This window comes from Filicampus tigris, chromosome 2 (genome assembly GCF_054856515.1).
Source record: "Filicampus tigris isolate MCC_2025a chromosome 2, RoL_Ftig_1.0, whole genome shotgun sequence".
Classification (NCBI taxonomy): Eukaryota; Metazoa; Chordata; class Actinopteri; order Syngnathiformes; family Syngnathidae; genus Filicampus; species Filicampus tigris.
In genome coordinates, this window is record NC_141218.1 from 8,703,298 (window position 1) to 8,722,781 (window position 19,484).

The 19,484-nt window shown below is 41.9% G+C and overlaps 1 protein-coding gene across 6 annotated transcripts in view; it reads right to left on the bottom strand.

Annotated features, from left to right (window-relative positions):
* glra1 (glycine receptor, alpha 1) overlaps positions 1-19,484 on the bottom strand; it is a 51,193-nt gene that overhangs the window by 10,234 nt on the left and 21,475 nt on the right. Inside the window, exons 4-8 of one of the 6 annotated variants that reach the window (XM_086021177.1) lie at positions 18,399-18,437; positions 9,537-9,604; positions 5,382-5,605; positions 2,369-2,451; positions 652-789 (exon numbers count right to left, since the gene is read on the bottom strand). In XM_086021177.1, the coding sequence (XP_085877303.1) occupies positions 652-789; positions 2,369-2,451; positions 5,382-5,605; positions 9,537-9,604; positions 18,399-18,437 (552 nt within the window). The other 5 variants (XM_086021157.1, XM_086021167.1, XM_086021150.1 and 2 more) reach the window with 5 other exon arrangements.

Genomic DNA, 19,484 nt, shown 5'->3' on the forward strand with positions numbered 1-19,484 from the left:
GCAGATTGTTCTTTTGAATTGTTGTCCAGTACTGGTGGTAGTGATTTTGCAGGTTGATTGATTTCCAGTAGCGGTAGTAGTGACTGTGTGTGAAGTAGATTGTTGTCCCCTAGTGGTAGACGTGACTGTGATGAAGCTAGATTGTTGTCCACTAGTGGTGGTAGTGATTGTGTTAAAGGTAGATTGTTGTCCAGTAGTGGCAGTAGTGACTACGTTGAAGGTAGACTGCTATCTAGTAGTGATCGTACTGAATGTGTGGTCGGTTGACTGTTGTCCAGTAGAGGTAGTAGTAGGTCGTTTGTTGTCAAGCAGTGGTTGTAGTGACTGTTGAGTGTACTGTATATTAATGTCCGGTAGTGGTAGAAGCGATTGTGTTGTAGGTCAAATATTGCCCAGTTGTGGTCATAATGACTGTGTTGAGGGTAGAATGTTGTCCAGTAGAAGCAGTAGTGACTGTGTTGAAGACAGATTGTTGTCCAGTAATGGTAGGACTGATTGCGTTGGAGCCAGGTTGCTGTCCAGTGGTGCTTGTTGTTACTGTGCTGTACTATGTCGGTAGATTGTTGTCTGGTAGTGGTAGTTGTGACTGCGTTCTAGGTTGATTGTTGTGGAGTAGCGGTAGCAGTGCTGAATTGTGTTTTGCTGACTCACCAGTGTTGTAGTGTTTGGTGCAGTATCTGAGGTCTTTTTCCTCCTTGAGGATGAACTGAGGCAGCGTCAGGCCGTCCGCCACCTGCACGGCGCCTTTCTCGTCCCACTCGAAGATCAGGTCGTTCATTGTGTAGCCAACTGGACACAGACAGGCACAAGCGCAGGCACAATAGCTTAGCGTCACTTATTCATCATGTTTGGCGACCGGTTAGCGTCGCGTTGATAGCATCATATATCCACATTTCCTCCCTAAGTTTGACGAACGCTGCTCCTTTCTTGTTATTTAGATGCGAAGAGCAAAGGAAAGAAGCGGGACAAAGGATGCGGTCGCTATGGTTACTGAGTGGTGTCACGTCTCTGCGACGTTGGCGCCGGGCCGGGAGCGCGTCTGCCGGCCCGCCGTTCCGCTCCTGCTTCCCAGTCGCCTCACGTCTGCGCACACGCATCTATACCACATTCTGTCCGTGCGTGTGTGGACGTCACGTGTATACTATGGATAATTTGAATGTGTGCACCGTGAGTACAACTGTATGTACAGGAATATGTGTGTGCGTTTGTGTATTTTATTGTGTGTTTCGGAACTGTGTGTGCGTGTGTATTAAATGAGAGCATGTGCATACACTATAAATGTGACTGTGGCTGTTAACTGTGTATATACGCGGAGTCCTCATTTTACGAACGAGTTCCGTTCCTACACTGGTGATGTAACCTGAATTTTAGCGGATTTCACCGTGAAAGTGGAAATTTACGTCAAAATACTTTGTATTAAAAAAAACCCGAAAATACATTACAATAAAAACATAAGATGCTGTACTTAGCATTGCTGCCGAGAAGTGGAAGGACGAGAGGAGTGCGAGAAAGGCAAAGATACTGCCGGCGCGCACAGACATGAGAGAGACACTCTGCGTATGCACAACCGCAAGGAATGCTGGTCTTTGTAGTACAGGAAGTGCTTGTGTGCGGAAGTGCGGTGATTGGTGACTGCGACCAACGCAAACACCCAAGCAGAGGTAAACAACAAACATGATCCTGTACCGGCTCGAAACACAATCTTGCGTTGTTATGTTATGCAGTGCGTGGACAGTAATGGATCCCATTTGACTGATTTAATTTTTTAAAACACAATGAAGCAGAATGGCATTATGTGTACTTTTTCAAACTAAAAATACTTTTTTGTTTCTTTACTTTGTGTGTGTGTGTGTTATATTACAAGTACTGTATGCGTGTATGTGTATGTGTGCTATAAATGCTATAGCTATGTCTGTGCACGTCCACTATAAATGTATGTAAACGATTGTGTGTGTGCATATACTATAAATGTGAGTGTGTCTATTAGCGTGTACCATCAAGTTGTGTGTGCGTGTATGGTGTGTGTGTGTATATGATAAACGTGTAGGTGTGTTTTCATACTGCATTACACAGTAAATGTGTGTGTCCACATCCTCTCAATGTGTGCATACTAAAAATGTGTGAGTGTACTACAAATACGTTTTTGTGTGTGTGTGAAGTATGTGTGAGTAGTGTGCATATACTATAAAATAAAGTGCCTGTGTACTGAATGTCTACTATAAATGTGTGTGATTGTACTAATTGTGTGCGTGTGTATATATTATAAATGTGTGTGTGCATGTACTATAAATGTGTGCAAGTGTACTACGTGCGTGTGTGTACATAGATGATAAATGTGTGCGCGTACTATGTGCGCGTGTGTACTCACAGCTTTCCAGCTGCATGATGCACGTTTGCACATCCATCGGGAAGTTTTTCAGATCCATGGGACAGGCCAGCACCAGTGTTATCCTAAAGACACACACACACGCACACACACAAACACACGCACGCACACGCAGTATCAGTTGCTGCTAAGAGGATTCTGTTGATTTCAATCAGCTGAGTAAACATCATGACGGCGTTGCAGCCGTAGCCGTTGTTCAAATAATTAAAAACAAACTGCAGTTGCCTCAATTGGCCACCGTTTGAAATGAAAGAATTCATACGTGTCGCGTAAAACGGGGGGCAAGCACGGAGCATGTCCGCCTCCCGCTTCCAGGTTCCAATGTGGGCTTGTGGACTTTGCATCAGTGCACGTACAGCGAGCGTGCTCGTGCGCCTCAGCTCCGCCTATACTGCGGTTTTTCCGTGGCAGGAGGCAATAAAATTGGGATCATGAAAAGGGAGCGTCGTAAAACGCCGTTGCTGCTCAAAGCTCAACAACTGAAGCGGCAGCGGGGCATTCTGGACGTCTTAGAAAAGGTTTCACATCGTCCACAAATAAAACGGAACAAAGAATTTTTGTCCCAGTATCATCATAATCCTAATGCCGATTCAGCATCACCACCCCGTGCACATCTGCCACAGCAATCAAAAAGTTGCACATTTTTGAGAAAAAAAATGACAATCACAAATTCAGATTTTTTTTTTGTTTTTTTTGTAACGTTCTGAGAATAAAGTTTCATATCACCAAGAAAAAGATGGTTGTAATCTTTACAAAAAGAAGAAATTCTGGCGGGATGAAAATTTGTAATCTTACAAGAATAAATTTGCATTTTTCCAAGATAACGTATTAGGGGGACAAATTGGGATTGTTCTTCCCGAATGGCTGAATACTGCCAGCGAATTCTCGTTCCTATTTTGAATTTTACTGATGAAATGCAAAACCCCATGCGTAAACATGAACTTTTCTCTCAAATGCATTATACCCGTAAAAAAAAAAAAAAGAACAAAACCAAAAAACTGACAGTGAATAAACAAATCATTTTCATTTCATTTTATTTTTAAATGGTCCTTTTTACGCCCACCTGTAGTTCTACAGGGCAGCCCGATGGGCCATAAAGCCTTCACAAATGCAACTGTCAGACTTGCAACAGTCAGCAGGCACATTCAAAATCATCCAATTTTAGGGACCCGCTCTTGGGTACCCCCCCCTCCCCCGGTTTGCCAAGGAGTGCGGTAAAGAAGAAGCCAAGCGCATTTGAATCCTGCTTGTAAACGGAGCTCAATTGTGCCGCTGTCACGTGAAGGGCTCTCGTAGCTCCTTCTTCGCGTCCTGCCGGTGGACACCATGATGGACGCCGAACACCGGCGGAATACTAAAAAGCTCCGTAGATTACCAGCAAGGCGAGGCGAGGCGATAAAAGGGGAACAGGAGGAGGAGGTGGTACGGAGGCGGCTATAACTCCTGCAGCCTTGAATTGGACGTTGGCGAGACGCGATGAAAAGAAAAGCGGCCGGTCCCCACCCTGACGCATTAATACGAGTTCCGCAGGAACAGCGTCAAGGTCTCTGCCGCGCCGTAAACTGGAAGCCATCAAGTATGGCCTCAAAAGTGCATCAAAGTGCCTGAAAAGTCTTCCCTCAAAGCTCATTTGACATTCACAGGCTTCCTGCCAGCAAGATCAAACGTTAAAACGCACCACAAAGTCTCAAAAACATGACTCATTTCTCAAAAGTCAAATTCAAGTTGACTCATTTGCAAACTAGCCATGATGTGAAATTGTTTGCATAATTCACATTTATCGCAATTCAACATTTTGAACATACAAAATAAATTTGATACACAAATATCTTTTCAAGAAGTTGTCGTTGAAGGACACTTTTAATATCAAAATGGCGGCGTCAAGCCAACGTGGCCAACATCCTGCCTGTTCAGGCATGACTTTTACACACTTTTGGTTGAGTCTACTCATATTATACAAGTCAACCAAATTCATTGTTGCTAAGTATTGACTTCAGGGCCAAAATTTCCCCCCCCAATTGGAAAAAAAATTCCAGGAGGAGACCATCTTTGTGGACACTGGAAATGTCCACTTCGCACCAAATTGGCAGACTTCCTGTGTCTTTTCAGGCATGGCTTGAGACTTTTGTGGGTTTACTCACGATAGACAAGCCTACCAAACTTCATGTTGCTAAATCAAACCGGCTTTGGGGGCTGAATTTCTTCTTAATTTTTGCGAATGGCCAAAAATGACCATAACCTGGATGAAAACGGCAAACTTCCTGTGTCTTTTCATAGGGTTGACTTCATGAGACGTTTTTGTGGGTCTACTTATAATAGACACGTCGACCAAATGTCATGTTGCTCCACTAAGATGGTTTTGGGGCTGAACCAGTTTTTGCTAGAAATGACCCTTGCATTGGCCTCTTCAAATAAAAATGGCAGACTTCCTTTGTCTTTTGGGGCACGGCTTGTTGAGACTTTTTTGTGGGTCTACTTATAATATACATGTCGACCAAATGTCATGTTGTTCCACTAAGCTGGCTTTGGGGCTGAACTAGTTTTTGCTGGAAATGACCAGCTAAGATGCTATTAGCCTCTTCAAATAAAAACGGCAGACTTCCTTTGTCTTTTGGGGCATGGCTTGTTGAGACTTTTTTTGTAGGTCTACTTATGATAGACATGTCTGCCAAAGTTCTAAAACTGGATTCAGGGGCTGGATTTTCAAAAGTAATTCCAGTGGCAAAGATGCTTGGAAATGACCCACAACATGGACCGTTGAAACTTCCCATCTCTTTTCAGGTGTGGCTTCTTGAGATTTTTTACTACTCACGATTGACACGCCTGCCAAATTTCATATTGAAAAGTTAAACTGGCTTCAGGGGTTGAATTTCTGAAAACCTTTTGAGGTTTACGGCCAAGAATATGAACAACAAATCAATCAAACAATGTTACGCTTGGGCCCAAATAATATGAATAATGTAGCAAATAATCCACATTGAAGTGTGAAAGTCACCGTATGCTGTAGAGCACGTTTCCGTTCTTGGAGATGCGCAGCAGCTTGTTATCGGTGGTGACCTCGTGGAAGTTTGCCCCTTTCTCGTTGGCGAAGAACAAGTCGGGCTTCCAGATGGAGTCCAACATGGACGGGTCCAAGTCCAGAGAATCATCCGGGTACTCGCTGTATGCCAGACGCGGGTCGTTCCACTGCTGCCTCAAGAAGATGTTCACTCTGTAGTCCTGTCAACATACGACACACGAGCTACTTCTCACAAATCGTACGACAATCGATACGAGGCGGCTTCAGCCATGCCGCACCCCTGTCAAATGAAAAAAAAAAAAAAAAGAATGGTGCAATTAAGGTAATGCCTTTTTAAAAAAAAAAATACATTCACTTAACCATGATTTATACAGTTAAGGAAATTGAGAACATATGGCGAGGCTCGAAATAAGTGCAGTCGCATCGTTGTTTACGAGGCAAAATGAGCATTTTGCTCCTCATGAAAACACATTGAACAGCAAAACTGAGAATCACAGATCATCATAGCGTATGATGGGCAAGAGGTTCAAAAGAGGCGAAAAACAGCTACAGCGATAAAGTAAAGAAGCCCTCACTAACTTTTTCCACAATGATATTGGAATGCATGAGGCGGGTTTTTTTTTTTTTCTTTTCTTTGCAGAGTGGTCCAGTCGTTTGGGGCAGAGCATAGTAATCATTTGTATTTCTTTAATGTGCTAATAAAAATTGTTCAAGCGGCGTTAGTGGTGTTGCATTCAAATCAAGCAAGGGGGCAAAAGGTGCGCACACACAAACGCACTCTCATACACACACACACACACACACACAAACACACACTTGTTGTCACGGGATCTTCTAAATGGATTTAGCGCCGGGATAAAAGATGATAAATCCGATTATTTCCGTACTTTGTTGTTTTTCTTTCTAATCTTCTTGCACGGATTAGCGACCAGTGACGACTGTTCACTTGCGCCTCTCTCTCTCTCTCTCTCTCTCTCTCTCTCTCTCACACACACGCACACACACCCACACACACACACACACAATTAAATATGCTGTTTCAGAGGTCCATGTATTTACTTACATTGGGCTGCAACTTGACTTTACACGATCTAATCGAAATCGGTCCATATTTTGCATATTTTATTTAGAATGTAAAATTGCTGATTGACTGTAGTGTCATAATTTGCTAAGTCTATCCTCGACATTGATTGTAGCCGCCAAATAAGACTTTATAGGAAACACGAGCTTGTTCACTCCGGGGTCGTTCTGTGCTGCCATAGTGTACATATGTGAGCCCAAAAGCTAATCTATTTTTAGCCTTGTCGCGTGATGCTTAGCGGAGGTTTCGCCTCTGCGCCGTCGACCATGTAATCACAAAGTAATAGTGTTTGTGAAGTTATTTTTTTTTCTTGGACTGGTCAAAAGTCCTAAAATCATTTTAGTCACATGACAAAAAGAATAGGCAACAGTATGTGTGTTATTTATTTCATTTGAACATTTCTTGAATTCAAAATTGCTTTCATCACTCAGCGTCAGTTACGTGAACTTCTGGCCACGCACATTCAGCGGATCAGATGCAACCAGCAGGCAGGCGTGTTTTTTTTTTTTTTTTGACAATACGCACTACACTTTTGCTAAACGAGTATACGAGTTATACTGTGGTCAAACCGAACGTGAATTGAGCTATTTTCGCAATGCCTTTTACATATACAGTTTGAATAGATAGGTGCGCATCTGTACAGCCACGCCGGAGCAAAGCAGCTTTGAGAATGTGCTTCTTTGTCACATACGCGCCAGGTAAAAAGTGGACAAACAATGTAGGACAAAGAATCATTGCTTTCTGTGGGCACCAGGACTTGTACAAGACACCCAGTTTCTAATACGAGCCAAAAAGGTGCAGGCGTAGGCTACTTGGCGTAGCTGCTAATTAAGTGTAAGTACGATAAACAAGATCTCTAAAAAAATTAATCGATTATCAAAATACCTTTTGATTTATTTCATAATCGATTAGTTGTCGATTAATTGAAGAATTGCTGCATCTCTAAACATCGGGCCGGAACCTCCTATGCTACAATTTGGTAAATTTGATATTTTTTCACCAATCTACACTATTGGTCGGTCCACAAGTGTGGGTGTTAATATTTTACAAATTACTGACCAATTTAAAGTGCTTAAAATGTCATGCTCTCTTTGATGGCGCTATGCTAATGGTTGACAAACATGACATTTTTGGGGTCTCCTGAAAAAATGATGATTTTGGAGGTATGAGAATTCCACCAGAAGCCAGCGATTAGATGATATAAACGAAATATGATCCTTGAAACTTGCAATATAACATACAGATGCTTGATTAGAGGTGTGTCCAACTAAAATACGTTAAACGTGTATATTCTCTTCCTTAAAATGAAGTCAGCTCTGGCTAATGACTCTAGACAGTACATAACATTTAATATTTGTAATATAAGCGTCTTATGATTCACCTCTGTGGTGCTATTCGTGTAGTTATTTCCTTCTAATTTGTGTTGCGTGAATGTATATGTGTCACTTAAAAACAGAATACACGTTTGCTATACATGTGGAAAAGGATGTGAGCTGGATAATGACGTGAATTGCGCATCCCAGCCTGAGCAACACGCCACACGTGCACGCTTGCTGCTCTCGTTTATTGGCACTAATGGAATTTTCGTGTAATGACGCCGCCTCAATTGACTCCTTTGGGGGGCGCGAGCGGGGGTGCAAATGGGCGGCCAGGTGACGCGCGAGGCGGATTCAATGAGGCGGATGCCAGCAGCAGCAGCTGCATTCATTTAGGAATTCCGCAAATATCTTCTTGGAGGACAATTGGATGCTTGTCACCAGTGTGAAAATGAAAAAGTACTGAGCATTCTTTGGCTTTTTAGGCTGCGACAGCATCAACAGAAAGACATTTAAAAAAAAAAAAAAGCTCTATATTGATTTGCAGGCACATCTCAATACAAACATAAAAGAGAAGACAATAGAAATTATTTCAGTCATTTAATTTAATTAAAAAATGAAAAAGTGAATTGTATTGCTTGCAGTGACCGCTGCGAAGAAGTGTATATTTAAGAACTGGTAAATGATGATAATGAACTTGTCATACTGTACAGCAGGGAAAATGTTATATTCAAACAAAGGAAAATTAGATGACTTTCAATTGATCTGGAAACCTTTTTTGAATGTGACCCATCTTGAAATGATTTCAGATTAAATAGAGTTCCTGTTTTTTTTTATTATGTTTTCTATTTCTACATGTAAGTGATGTTAGGTGGAGAGTTCTTTTTGTGTTTGTTTTGGAAAAGTTGGAAATTATAAATAAAAGGGGTAAAAAAAAATGTTTAAAAAATAAAAAGTGACACGTATTTTACACCAATTCATGCTGGGGACCAATTCAGGTGTGGATATGACCATCTCTAGGGGGGCAATTTCTGATAAAGTTGCAATTGAAAAAAAAAATAAAAAATTGTAATCAGAGTTTTGGGACATGGCCAATGTCAGGTTTGTGTTGGCAAAATTTTGAAAAAACTAAACAATCAAACAATGAAATATTTCAAGAATCTATATCTTTATCAAAATACAGTGTAACTGTTTTTTTCTATTCAGCTCTTTGTTTTCAAACAGCAGGTTTTGCAAAAGGTAGAAGTTCAGAAGTCTACAGAAGGTCCAAGACGACCTGTAAAGTTTGATTTTTAACTTCATCTTGAAATCTGACGGTTTCAAATCCAGCAAGCCTCTCAAGTTCCTCCTTTATTTTAATCGTAACATCATCCATGAGGAGCTCAGGTATCAAACTCAAGACCAGAACATTTTATGCGGCCCGTGAAGCTTTGCCACAATTCTTGCGACAAGTTTATTTCCAAAAACACAGATAAACTATTCATGTTTCACCTTCCTAAAAAGAAAAGATTGAAGCTGTTGCTTTTTCATTTGAAATGCTGTTAAATCTGTCCCTGTAAAAACAAAACATCAGCGGTACGTTTTGAATTTGATTCCTTTGTGAACTGAATTGTATTGAACTTAAAACCACGGTCTGTACCGAACACGTTTGACACGGCTCATGTCGAGCTTCTGCATGCAGATCACTTGATTTTTTTTTAAGACACATTTCATCACGCGGAGCGACTTACTTACCATGGTGGTCTCGGCGATGGAGCCAAAACTGTTGATAAAGATGTTGCAGGTGACGTTGACGGGAGGACCTGAGAAGGAGGAGGAGAGCACGACACACATCAAACCACGGGAAAATTTGCCCACCATTTTTGCGATCAAAATCATCACGCGTATCAACGATATTGTGTCAATTTTATAAATGTGTATAAGAAAAAAAACCCACTCATTTTAATTTTGAAAAAAAAAACTGGCAGTCCAAATTTTGTCCTGTGCAAAGTTCGAATCCCGCCGACAACACCGATATCACGTGGATCAATAGAAGGATTAAATAAGGCAAAGACAGACAATTGCAGGTGACGAGCTTCTCTTTTTTCTTTCCAAGTGCCCAGGACGCAACTAGTTCCATTTTCGGAAGCGTGAGGACAACCAAAACATTGAAGGAGATATTGCCCAGGTAAAAAGCAAGTCATAAACGCAAACACGTTTTCATACACAACCTGGTCAGAAATGACCACTTCTCTGCTGTGGCTTCACATTAGTTCATTCTACCATAATATTCTTTCGATCATAGAACAAAGCCTGGAACTTGCACAAAATGGCTGCTTTAAACCAAATGGCTGCCTTCCAGGTCAATTATGGTCACGGGGCTTTGAGACTTTTCCGTGCGTCCCTTTATGAGTCATATTCACCCCATGTTTACCATGCATACGTGTTAGGGGCTCTTTTTTTTCTCTTTCTTTCCAGGGAGCACTACTGAGTGACTTTTGTGTTTTTTTTTCAGGGGGGGAAACCAAAAATTCATACTTTTGCACCCAGGACACACACATTCTTGCAAAAACTGTAGAGTTTTTAGGCATGTTGATGCCCTCAAAAAGCCATTCATTGGATGGAATAATATCAATAAACAAAGTCATTTTAATAATTACCCCTAAAACGTGACTTTTGTTACATGAATCTTCTCAAACTATCAACATCGCCATCACTCGATTTGTCTTCCATCATGTTTTATTGTTGAAAAATACGTACCAAATCGTATCGTAATCAGACTCTTTTATTATGTTAGGCTAACCACATTCGGTTGAACCCTCAGATAGTAAATTCAGTACCAACAACAGTCACATTTCAAATGCTATTTAATACTAAGAGTTTAATTTGACAGTTTTACCCGTAAACCCGTTCAAACACACCTTGAACCAGTACTCTTTGCAGGTGCAAAAATATTCACATTGTCGTTACTTCCTTCGTCACACTTCTCCAGCTCTTTCATTTGTTGCACAATATCACACATCACGCATAAGTCCCAGCTGCTAAAAAGGGAACTAACGATAATCACATACTGAATGCTATCTACTATTTACACGGTGACATTTTAAGCGGTCATCCCGTTACATTCCAAGTGGAAACGTCAACTTTGACTCTACTATGACACGCACACACACACACACAGAAGTCAATCAGAGTGTTTTATCGTCCTTGATCCGACACCACCGTCTGCCGCCATCTTGCTGAAATATTAACACAGATGAAAAATCCATGTCGTGGGACCTGTGAGGACACCAGCTTCCACAAATTTCTTTCAAAGTCAAACTCCCTCTTACATAAACATCACTGCGCTCTGTGTGTGTGCGCGCCATTGTAAAATCAAAATCAGTTTTCACCGATGTAACGGGTTTATCAATAACAATTTCATACTCTTAAATAGTATTTGATAGGTGATGACTGTTGATGGTGTTTTTAGCATCTGGGTCACCAGTCCAACGTTGCTAGCGTGTTACATATCAAGTACAAACATCAACTATGGGCCCGGTTAAAATGTGATTACAGCGGGCGTTCGCGTGAGTGTGTGTGAATGGCGGGAAATATCGGCGAGTGCATTATGGGGCTGTATAAACATGGCGGCAAACAACCGCCATGTTGACTCCAACCCCTAAACACACCGCACTTGTTTGTTGGACTTTTATTATTTATGGGATTTATTTGCCTTCAGGTCACACCGGGTTTTGGGCAAACACACACACACACACGCCGGCGGGGGCGCGCTCACACACTGGGCTTTAATATCCTGCTGCAAGTCGGTGTCTAATTCCACAGGCGGGCCGAAGGAAGGAGTCTGGATTACTTTGATGGCCAATTACTCTCCCTGTCAGCGTGTGCGCATCCCTGCAGGCGCTTTCCCTGTGAGTGCGTGCGTGAGTGTGGGTGTGTGTGTGTGTGTGTGAGAGCAGCACAACGGTGGTCCATTTAAAGGGGAAGGATGGGATAAGAGAGCCAAGAGGGCACAAGTGTGGCGAGCCGTGATTGGACCATAGATGTGGATGGCGTGACTGAAGGCCGGCGAGCTGCCGGAAAAAAAGGGCCTTTGTTGTTCCAGTCGGGAACGTAAACACAAAGAATAACAACAACTAGATGACCAGCACATATTGTACCTACGTGGACCTATAGAAACTATATTGCTATAAAAAGATGATAGCACTATGCTTCTATAGAACCCTGACAAAACTGAGAAACACACAGAACATAAGGCTTTACGGAATCCAGATACGACCAATAGTGCTACAGAACCAAGACGGATAAAACCCTCAAAAAACATATATAGTGTACCTCTATTACCCAGATAGAACCCATAGAAACCAAATAAAACAAACATAATTCTTTGTTTAACCTAAAAAGCGTAAAGACCGAAAGAATCACATTCACTTACAGCCCTTCATAGACCAGGTACAACCTACAGAACCAAAAACCTGAAGAACCGATATACATAAATATATATCAATGTAAACCATATACAAGCTACAGTTCAACAGAAACCAAATCGATCCTACTGAACCCGGATACACGACAGCTATGTCAAAACTCATCAAAACCAGAAAGATCGAATGTAACAAAGATAGATCGAAAGACCCGAAGAATCCAGATAGAACCTACTGACAGAACCTATATCACCTAGATAGAACCTATACACATGCAGAACTTAAAGATCTTTAGATTCCAGATGCGAACCTGCAGTGTGTAGTGCTATAAAAAAATAGATGGAACCCACAGAAACCAAATAGAACAACCATAACCCGGTTGATATTAACCAAAAGAAGCCAGAGAGAACCTAAAAACTAACAGAACCTAAAGATTCTTTTGTAAATTCTCACCATTTGTACGTGTTGAAAGGATACACTCGAAATGAGAAAATAGCTCTCAAGAGGCTATCCCTGAAATAAGTAAACATACAAAATCGTTACAATCCAGTGCTTTAGAACCCAGATACAACCTGTAAACCAGACTGTATGCATAAAATGTGCACATGTAAGCTTGATAGACAAATGTAACCCAAGTAGAGTTAGGACACAACCCCACAATTCATGTGCTCCCCAAGCCCCGCCTCTCAGATGATTTCCCATGACGCAACCTGTTTCCCGCTGTTGCGTCACAACCATTAACACAATACGGTGGTACCTTGACTTGCGAGTGCTCCAACTTAAGAGTTTTCCTAGTTTCTAGTCATCTTTCTGGCTTGTGTTGTGGGACAAAATCCGAGTTGCGAGAGAGCTTCACAAATGCCGCTCGAGCGACGTGAAAGTGATGAAATGAAGCGAAGCAAGGTGGACGACTAAATGGGGCACAACATTTGAACGGCTACGTCCGCCCACGGCCGAACTAATGGCTGTTGCAAATTGCACTTGTTTGTTTACATTCAAACTTCATCTTGCAGCTTATACGAGTGATAACGCGCTACCCGATCGCGAGATTACAAATCATGTTGCTCTCTTATCCAGAAGCAACTTTATTCATTAGACAAACAAATTGAGTCAAGAGCTCGGTCACGGGACCAATTCAACTCATAAGTCAAGCTACCGCTGCACTTTGTTTTAACCTCCAAAGGACAACAAATAAAAGGCAGAGCAATCAAAGGCCGCTGTCATCCTCATGATCCCGAGTGCAGCACTTGCGGATGTTTCAGAGGACGTAAACAAACAAACACAAAGACTTTAGGCTGAGCTTGTTAAAGCAAGAAAAAAAAAACGGAATTTGAGACTTAATGAGGATTCCGCTGCTTCATTAAATATTCATGACACTGGCGTGCGGGAGAGTTTACCTTTATTGAGCTAATACCCGCATTTACTGCACACGCAAACAGCTTTCAGGCTGAGAAAAAAATAGAAGCAAAAAAAAAAAAAAAAAAACCATCAGGCATCGTCCAAAATTGAAAGCCTGGCACATTTTCCATCCTGCTTCTAGAAACTTCTTCATCAAGTCGCCGAGTCCTCCAAGAGCGCAAGGAAGAAAGACGCTCTTTGTCGCAGCCAATCAATAAAAAGTGCAGAGAACCTCTAAACAATCTTTTTCTTCCTGTGAGTCTTTTAATGAAGTCGCATTTGTGATGCTGACGTTTGAAGAATGCAACCGCTGTGTGCCGCATTTTATTGCTGTTGTTGACTCTACGTGGCAGCTAACACTAAACACTTCAAGCTGCTTTATTCCCTCAAACTTTATCACACGGCAACACATGCACTCGCGCGCGCACGCAAACACACACGCACATACACATAGAGGTGCTAACGTTTTGATACACAAGGTGCGGCACTAATCCTTGTGGCGCTCCAAAGACTAAAATCAGTGCCACATTGTGACACAATCTAGAGATTTTTCTAGAAGCTTAGTGTTGCGACAACTTCACAATGTCAACATCAATTAACACGGCTGGGTGTGGCAGTAATCCTTGTGGCACTCCAGAGACTAGAAAATTTATTCAATCACTTCGTTTAGTGCCATAACTTAACTCATTCTCAATCTGAAATCCTTTTTCTTGAAATTTAGTGATGTGAAGCCTTCATGATGTGTACATCAAAAAACAAGGGTGAGCATGGCACCAATCCTTGCGGCAATCCAGCGACTAAAGAAAATGGACTGTCAAGCTAGTCTTGTATCTTGATGTGTTCTAAACCCCAACCACTCGTGTAGACTCATACGCTGCCTTTATACTCCGTACATCAACTTGCAGTGGTGTGGGAGTGGTACTGACCCTTGTGGCACTCCAAAAACTTGAAAGTTTATTTTGTTCCCGAAAGTAGAGCCAATTCTTGACTCATTCTCAAAATAATTTTCTAGAAGCTTAGTGATGTGACGCCGCCATAATGTGCACATCAAAACACAAGGGTGGGCATGGCATCGATTCTTGCGACACTCCAAACACAAAAATTTTAACGGGTCAGTAATTCTAGTGCGTTATCATGACTTGGTCTCAACCCCAGAGACTTTTCCAGAATATTCGTCATATGGTCCCTAAATACTGTCTACATTAGGCATGTCCAGCTATGCCTGTTTTCCGACCCATAACGACCCAGATCATTTGAATCAGGTGTGTTGCAGCAGGGAAAGATGGAAAACGGGCATGAAAACGGCCCTTGAGGAACACCGGCGGGTGTAGCGCTGATCCTTGTCGTATCCCAAAAACTCCCGAGATCTTTAATCTTTCAGTCTAGTCTTGCATCATGACGCGTTCCGAAAACCCGTCAGACAAAGAATTTTCGAAACTTACTGATGACTTTGACAAGCGTGTCAATGTCCACGAAGTTTTGCTCCAACACAAGCCACAAGCGTTCATCCCCAGTCAGACGTGATCACCGTCGGAAAGTTTGGGAATCAAATGACAGCCCGACAACGTCTAGTGTCCCGGAAAGGTCGGCCCTCAAGCTGACAGCACCAAACCGGTCAAATATTGGCGTTAAGATAAAGCACACACGCTGACAATTTAGCTGCTTTGGAGCTCCATTTTTTTTTTGTTTTTCTTTTAATCGGGCCCAATTTCAATTTCAAGCTTCGGCAGGCGTCGTTAGCCATGCAGTCAGTGCACACCAGGGAAAAGTGGTTATAAAAGGAGATTCGCATATGTGCCCCCGTCTCTTTTTTGATGTTTAAAGTCATCATTATGGGTATCTTTTTTTGTTGACCGTTCAGAGAAGCACATTACTTTAGCTATGTTCCGACTGCCGGGTATGATGTCCAATTCACATTTTTGGTTGAATCGATGTAGTGGTTCACATTACACAATCAAATGCGACTTGTAATGTGAACATGAGGTGTCTGTCAAGTGACATGCATCCAAATAAAATACGATGTCACGTGGCGTAGTGTGTTTTTGGAAGGAAATACAGGGTGACATAAATAAACGGGTACGTTTTTACAATCCAATTAAACCAAGAGTGATGGAAGAAAAAATATTTTATTCATAGTAACTGAAACCTGCCGTTTAAAAAAAACCATGATGGAATTTTCATTTTTGAACAATTATATCCTATAGATGTTGTCCTCTTGTACGATTCCATTCAAAAAAACTCAAACTGTACAATTTTGTGCATCCAGAGCGAATGTATTTTTATTGAATCATTCCACGTCAATTTCTTTCGGCCCTGCAACTTCCGTCTGCCTTGGCTCGTATTTTGAAAATCTCGTCGGGCGTTCGCATCTCAAATTTTCTCAGGACCCCAAATTGGTCAAGTGACGGCTCGCATCTCAAAGCATTGTAACAACAATAATGCCGAGTTGCTGATTCCTGGCAGACTTCCTTTCCTGTTACGGTTGACTCGGAGCGCTTTGCTTCTTCCTGACTTCCTGTTTGAAGGCCAAGCCTAGCCTGCTCACACGTTTTCCCTTCGTGATGTTGTCAATCGGATTCTGTCGCTCAACATCCTGCCAGCTTCACAACGCCGCCTCTTTAACTTCATTACTGTGAGATGTGTGTGTGTGTGTGTGCAGCTGTGAGTCAACATACTAAGCTGCAAATAAACAAAGTGAGGAAAGATGGCCGCGCCGGCGTTCGCGGTTTAATGAGGTGTCGACTTTACACGGGCGAGTCGTTTGAAGATCGAAACTACCGGGAGCAAATACTCGCGTGCTGTCGCCGTGCTGTGGACGTTCTCACGATGCCGATGCGTGTTATATAGATGTTTTAAAACGGCGTCCCAAAGGGAGTTGTGTGTCCACCCGTGCCTGTCTCACAGCAACTTGCGTTGTTTTTGAATGCTTTACCATTTGTTTTGACAGCTCGCAACAGTTTGAGAGCGCGCAAGCGACACCGGCATTACTATAGTGGAAGCGTTTTGAGGCGCGTTGTTAGCCCGTGACGGGCGCGCAAGCACGACATTCGGTCTTTGTATGCATGTGTGTGTTCAAATGAGTGTTTTTGTGCCTAAATGTCTCACTGTTGTACAATGTGTGTGTTTAAATGCGTCTGTTAAAATATACGTACGATTGCGTGTGTGTGTATAATGGAATGAAGTGCGTTGATGCTGTGCTATTAGCTTGGTTTTGCGCGGACGGACATTTTAGCTCCTGTGTGTGTGTGTGTGCGCGCGTATACGGGAATGTTTGTGTGTGTGTGCAATTTAATGAAGTGTGTTGATGCTGTGCTGTTAGCTTGATGCTTTGAATCATCTTGACAGGAAAGAAGATGTATCATGGCAGCTGAGTGCGCACACACCCACATACACACACGCATCCAGGTTGAGTCACAGTCACGGTCTATATTGAAATGTCATATGAAGGTAAGGCTATGTGTGTTTTTGCCGCGGGCGTGCTGCTGTAAACATGTCGTCAGCCTCAAAGCCAAGCAAAGCAGAGCAGGCCTCCATTGAAAATCCTGCTCGACTTGACTTCAGCTACAGGCTGCGTTCCGCAATACTTCCATTTCACATGTTTGTCGGTTGCCTTGGACTGGAAACCCGTTTGTCGTCAATTGGGACAAATGTGTAAAAAGTGCAGTGAAACATTTAAAGTGGGAATACGCTATTGTGGCAATTTCACTTTCCAATGTCCTGTATAGTACAAATAGAGTGGTACCTTGCCTTAGAAGTTAAATTTGTTTAAATCCACTTTCCGAATGGAAATGAATTAAAATGGCATGAATCCATTCCAGCCGACCAATCCACCCCCTTATTCATGTATTTTTGGTTTGTCCTAAAAAAAAAATACAGTATGGCACACACACACTGAAGCTTTTATTTAACTCCATATAAAAAAAAGGTCACTAAACCTTTTAGAGAATTGCAGCAAGGCAAAGCAAAAACAAAAAGAAGGTCCAAATGACGGCTCGCATCTTGAAAGTCGGGTCACTCGTATGTCAAGGCCCCACTGTATTCAATTTTGGATCAATAATAAAATAAATAAAAAATAAATAAGTTTAAATTAATTGTGGAGGCCCTGTTAGAATTGATACTGGCCCCAAATACAGGTATTCATTATATAATACGCTAAATTTCAAGTTTTCAAATGGCATATTGATCGTCTTTATCCAGTTTTTTTTTTTAATCCATAAGAAAACATGAATTCTGTAAAGTTAATTCTTTTTCGGGCAGTAAGAAATGCTATGTAATATGTAAAATATAGTATACTAAGGTAGATATGAATACAAGATAAAACATGTGGTATAAGGAGCAACAATGTGTTCATCATAAAGAGCGTCTTTCTTTCATCATATTTATGAAAGTTGAAATGGCCCAACACAGTGCCATGCTGGCACAGGGCCAACAGGCCAACATTAATGTGGTACCCCGCAAACACATGAAAAGTCAAGTGAATTGTGAATATTTTCTGGAAAGTAGTCATAACGCTTCACTTGTAGAATAATTTGAGGAAGAAAGTAAATTGAATGTATTTTGGAATAATTTAACAAATGCGGCAAATAAAGCCACTACGGTCGCGGTCGCATGCATCATCATCACAACAAGGAAGGAAACACATGATTGCAGTTATTATGATTATTATTCAAGTTAAAAAAAAATAAAAAAAAAAGGTCGGGAATGTTTTCCCACACACGTAGCATCAATCGCCACAGAGGAAGGAGAACAGTAAGAAAAAAAAGGTTTGTGGGGGAGAAAAGAAAGAGGAAAGTACCTTTCTTGTGAGTAGCTTCATTTTTGGAGCCTTTGGGGTCTAATAATAAAAAAAGATGACAATTAAACACAACACAAATCGTCTGTCGATTTTTTTTTTCTTTTTCTACTGAAGACTAAAAAGAGCTGAGCAGCTATTCGTTGTTTGTCCCGCTTGAGGAAAACAACGCGACTATCGGGGGGTGGGGGCGCCGCTATGGCACGCTGCCAACAAGGGAGGGGGGCAGGGGAGGTTGGGGCGAGGGGCACGTTGGCAGCAAGGGTGGAGGGGGGGGCAACATACTGTGAAGGCAGTAGCAGCAGGGCGGGGGGGGGGGGGGGGATGCACAAGTCTAAAGGAACAAACTGCCAGAGTGCAGCGGCCATGGAGAAGATGACGAAGAGGAGGAAGAGGAAGGTGTGGAAGTCAAACAAGCAAAATGCACTAGTATCTTGTGAAATGCACTACTTACTTTATAGAGAGTGATGATGCAGGAGGGGGGCTCATAATGCATCAAGACTACATGTCAAAATGGCTTCCTTTTCGTTTTAGCCAAGAGCACTTGGCGTCGCGCGCAGGAAGTGATGTCACATTGCTGCCAACATCGCCATGACAACCAAAAACACACTATACCTGTCCATGCACAAATCTGTGGCCAACCAGCAAAAAAAAAAAACAAGTCACGTACTTTATGTGTGTTCATAAATGGCAACAATGTCAAACTCCATACAAACTTTTTACATCAAGAACTTCCTCGAGAAATACTTCAACTACTCCAAGTGACACTATAATGACCAACATTAAAATACAATTGTGTAGTAGGCCCGAGTGTCCATGTACAATGTGACCTAAACACTCATGAACGTATTCAAATACTTCTTAAAAATCACCTAAATATTTGTTCATTTGGCCAATTTTTTTCCTAATAATTCTATCGCGGGCTGAAATTACATATTCATCAGACATGAATATGAAATTACATATTCATCAGACAAACCCCGCTTTACATACTAAAAATATCGATACGATAACGATATCAAAAGCTTGATTGCTGTATTGATATCACTGTACAATATCTATTGCGATATCGTGATATCGTGGGACTGG